This window comes from Procambarus clarkii, chromosome 40, assembly GCF_040958095.1.
Source record: "Procambarus clarkii isolate CNS0578487 chromosome 40, FALCON_Pclarkii_2.0, whole genome shotgun sequence".
Classification (NCBI taxonomy): domain Eukaryota; kingdom Metazoa; phylum Arthropoda; class Malacostraca; order Decapoda; family Cambaridae; genus Procambarus; species Procambarus clarkii.
In genome coordinates, this window is record NC_091189.1 from 36,639,852 (window position 1) to 36,643,044 (window position 3,193).

At 55.5% G+C, this 3,193-nt stretch overlaps 1 protein-coding gene across 1 annotated transcript; it reads left to right on the forward strand.

Moving 5' to 3' along the window:
- The first annotated feature begins 245 nt into the window (after positions 1-245).
- On the forward strand, positions 246-1,897 carry LOC138372885 (zonadhesin-like). Its single transcript, XM_069338560.1, has 2 exons — positions 246-676; positions 1,282-1,897. Exons 1-2 carry the CDS (start codon positions 246-248, stop codon positions 1,895-1,897), a joined length of 1,047 nt encoding a protein of 348 aa, XP_069194661.1.
- The last annotated feature ends 1,296 nt before the right edge of the window (positions 1,898-3,193 follow it).

Sequence of the window (3,193 nt, forward strand, 5' to 3'; positions counted from 1 at the left end):
CTGAGCTACGAGCCCCCGTCCCCAGCATGCATACTCCAAGTGAGCCAGAGGGAGGTGAGGCAAGACCAGTAGCAGTCCTGGAGAGACCAGTAACAGTCCTGGAGAGACCAGTAGCGGCCCTGGAGAGACCAGTAGCAGACCTGTAGAGACCAGTAGCAGACCTGGAGAGACCAGTAACAGTCCTGGAGAGACCAGTAGCAGTCCTGGAGAGACCAGTAACAGTCCTGGAGAGACCGGTAACAGACATGGAGAGACCAGTAACAGTCCTGGAGAGACCAGTAACAGTCCTGGAGAGACCAGTAACAGTCCTGGAGAGACCAGTAACAGACCTGGAGAGACAAGTAACAGTCCTGGAGAGACCAGTAACAGTCCTGGAGAGACCAGTAACAGTCCTGGAGAGACCAGTAACAGACCTGGAGAGACCAGTAATAGACCTGGAGAGACCAGTAACAGTCCTGGAGAGACCAGTAACAGTCGTGGAGAGACCAGTAACAGTCGTGGAGAGACCAGTAACAGTCCTGGAGAGACCAGTAACAGTCGTGGAGAGACCAGTAACAGTCCTGGAGAGACCAGTAACAGTCCTGGAGAGACCAGTAACAGTCCTGGAGAGACCAGTAACAGTCCTGGAGAGACCAGTAACAGTCCTGGAGAGACCAGTAACAGTCCTGGAGAGACAGTAACAGTCCTGGAGAGACCAGTAACAGTCCTGGAGAGACCAGTAACAGTCCTGGAGAGACCAGTAACAGTCCTGGAGAGACCAGTAACAGTCCTGGAGAGACCAGTAACAGTCCTGGAGAGACCAGTAACAGTCGTGGAGAGACCAGTAACAGTCCTGGAGAGACCAGTAACAGTCGTAGAGAGACCAGTAACAGTCCTGGAGAGACCAGTAACAGTCCTGGAGAGACCAGTAACAGTCCTGGAGAGACCAGTAACAGTCCTGGAGAGACAGTAACAGTCCTGGAGAGATCAGTAACAGTCCTGGAGAGACCAGTAACAGACCTGGAGAGACCAGGGGGGCCTGGTAGCATGGTGGATAGCGCGCAGGACTCGTGATTCTGTGGCGCGGGTTCGATTCCCGCACAAGGCAGAAACAATGGGCAAAGTTTCTTTCACCCTGAATGCCCCTGTTACCTAGCAGTAAATAGGTACCTGGGAGTTAGTCAGCTGTCACGGGCTGCTTCCTGGGGGTGGAGGCCTGGTCGAGGACCGGGCCGCGGGGACACTAAAGCCCCGAAATCATCTGAAGATAACCTGACGATAACCAGTAGCAGTCCTGGAGAGACCAGTAACAGTCCTGGAGAGACCAGTAACAGTCCTGGAGAGACCAGTAACAGACCTGGAGAGACCAGTAACAGTCCTGGAGAGACCAGTAACAGTCCTGGAGAGACCAGTAACAGTCCTGGAGAGACCAGTAACAGACCTGGAGAGACCAGTAACAGTCCTGGAGAGACCAGTAACAGTCCTGGAGAGACCAGTAGCTGACCTGGAGAGACCAGTAACAGTCCTGGAGAGACCAGTAACAGTCCTGGAGAGACCAGTAACAGTCCTGGAGAGACCAGTAACAGACCTGGAGAGACCAGTAGCTGACCTGGAGAGACCAGTAACAGTCCTGGAGAGACCAGTAACAGTCCTGGAGAGACCAGTAACAGACCTGGAGAGACCAGTAGCTGACCTGGAGAGACCAGTAACAGTCCTGGAGAGACCAGTAACAGTCCTGGAGAGACCAGTAACAGACCTGGAGAGACCAGTAACAGTCCTGGAGAGACCAGTAACAGTCCTGGAGAGACCAGTAACAGTCCTGGAGAGACCAGTAACAGACCTGGAGAGACCAGTAGCTGACCTGGAGAGACCAGTAACAGTCCTGGAGAGACCAGTAACAGACCTGGAGAGACAGTAGCAGTCCTGGAGAGACAGTAACAGACCTGGAGAGACCAGTAACAGACCTGGAGAGACAGTAACAGACCTGGAGAGACAGTAACAGACCTGGAGAGACAGTAACAGACCTGGAGAGACAGTAGCAGACCTGGATGGGAGGGAGAGGAGTGTGGGATGGGAGGGAGAAGAGTGTGGGATGGGAGGGGGAAGAGTGAGAGGGGAGAGGAACAGGATATAGTTGATGCTTGGCAACATGGTAAGGGAAAAATATATCCCAGTGACCTCACCTCAATTGATTGTTGTTTGTGGTGCTGAGAACGTTCCCGGCGTGTGCACCCCTCACACACCAGCCCTGGGACATGTGCACCCTCACACACCAGCCCTGGGACATGTGCACCCTCACACACCAGCCCTGTGACATGTACACCCTCACACACCAGCCCTGGGACATGTACACCACTCACACACCAGCCCTGGGACATGTGCACCCTCACACACCAGCCCTGGGACATGTACACCACTCACACACCAGCCCTGGGACATGTGCACCCTCACACACCAGCCCTGGGACATGTACACCACTCACACACCTGCCCTGGGACATGTACACCCTCACACACCAGCCCTGGGACATGTACACCACTCACACACCAGCCCTGGGACTTGTGCACCCTCACACACCAGCCCTGGGACATGTGCACCCTCACACACCAGCCCTAGGACATGTGCACCACTCACACACCAGCCCTGGGACATGTGCACCGCTCATGCACACACCAGCCCTAGGACATGTGCACCGCTCATGCACACACCAGCCCAGGGACATGTGCACCCTCACACACCAGCCCTGGGACATGTACATCACTCACACACCAGCCCTGGGACATGTGCACCCTCACACACCAGCCCTGGGACATGTGCACCACTCACACACCAGCCCAGGGACATATGCACCACTCACACACCAGCCATGGGACATGTGCACCGCTCACACACCAGCCCTAGGACATGTGTACCCCACACACACCCCTCACACACCAGCCCTGGGACATGTGTAAGACTCACACACCAACCCTGGGACATGTGTACCACTCACACACCAGCCCTGGGACATGTGTAACACTCACACACCAGCCCTGGGACATGTGCACCCTCACACACCAGCCCTGGGACATGTGCACCCTCACACACCAGCCCTGGGACATGTGCACTACTCACACACCAGCCCTGGGACATGTACACCACTCACACACCAGCCCTGGGACATGTGCACCCTCACATACCAGCCCTGGGACATGTGCAACACTCACACACCAGC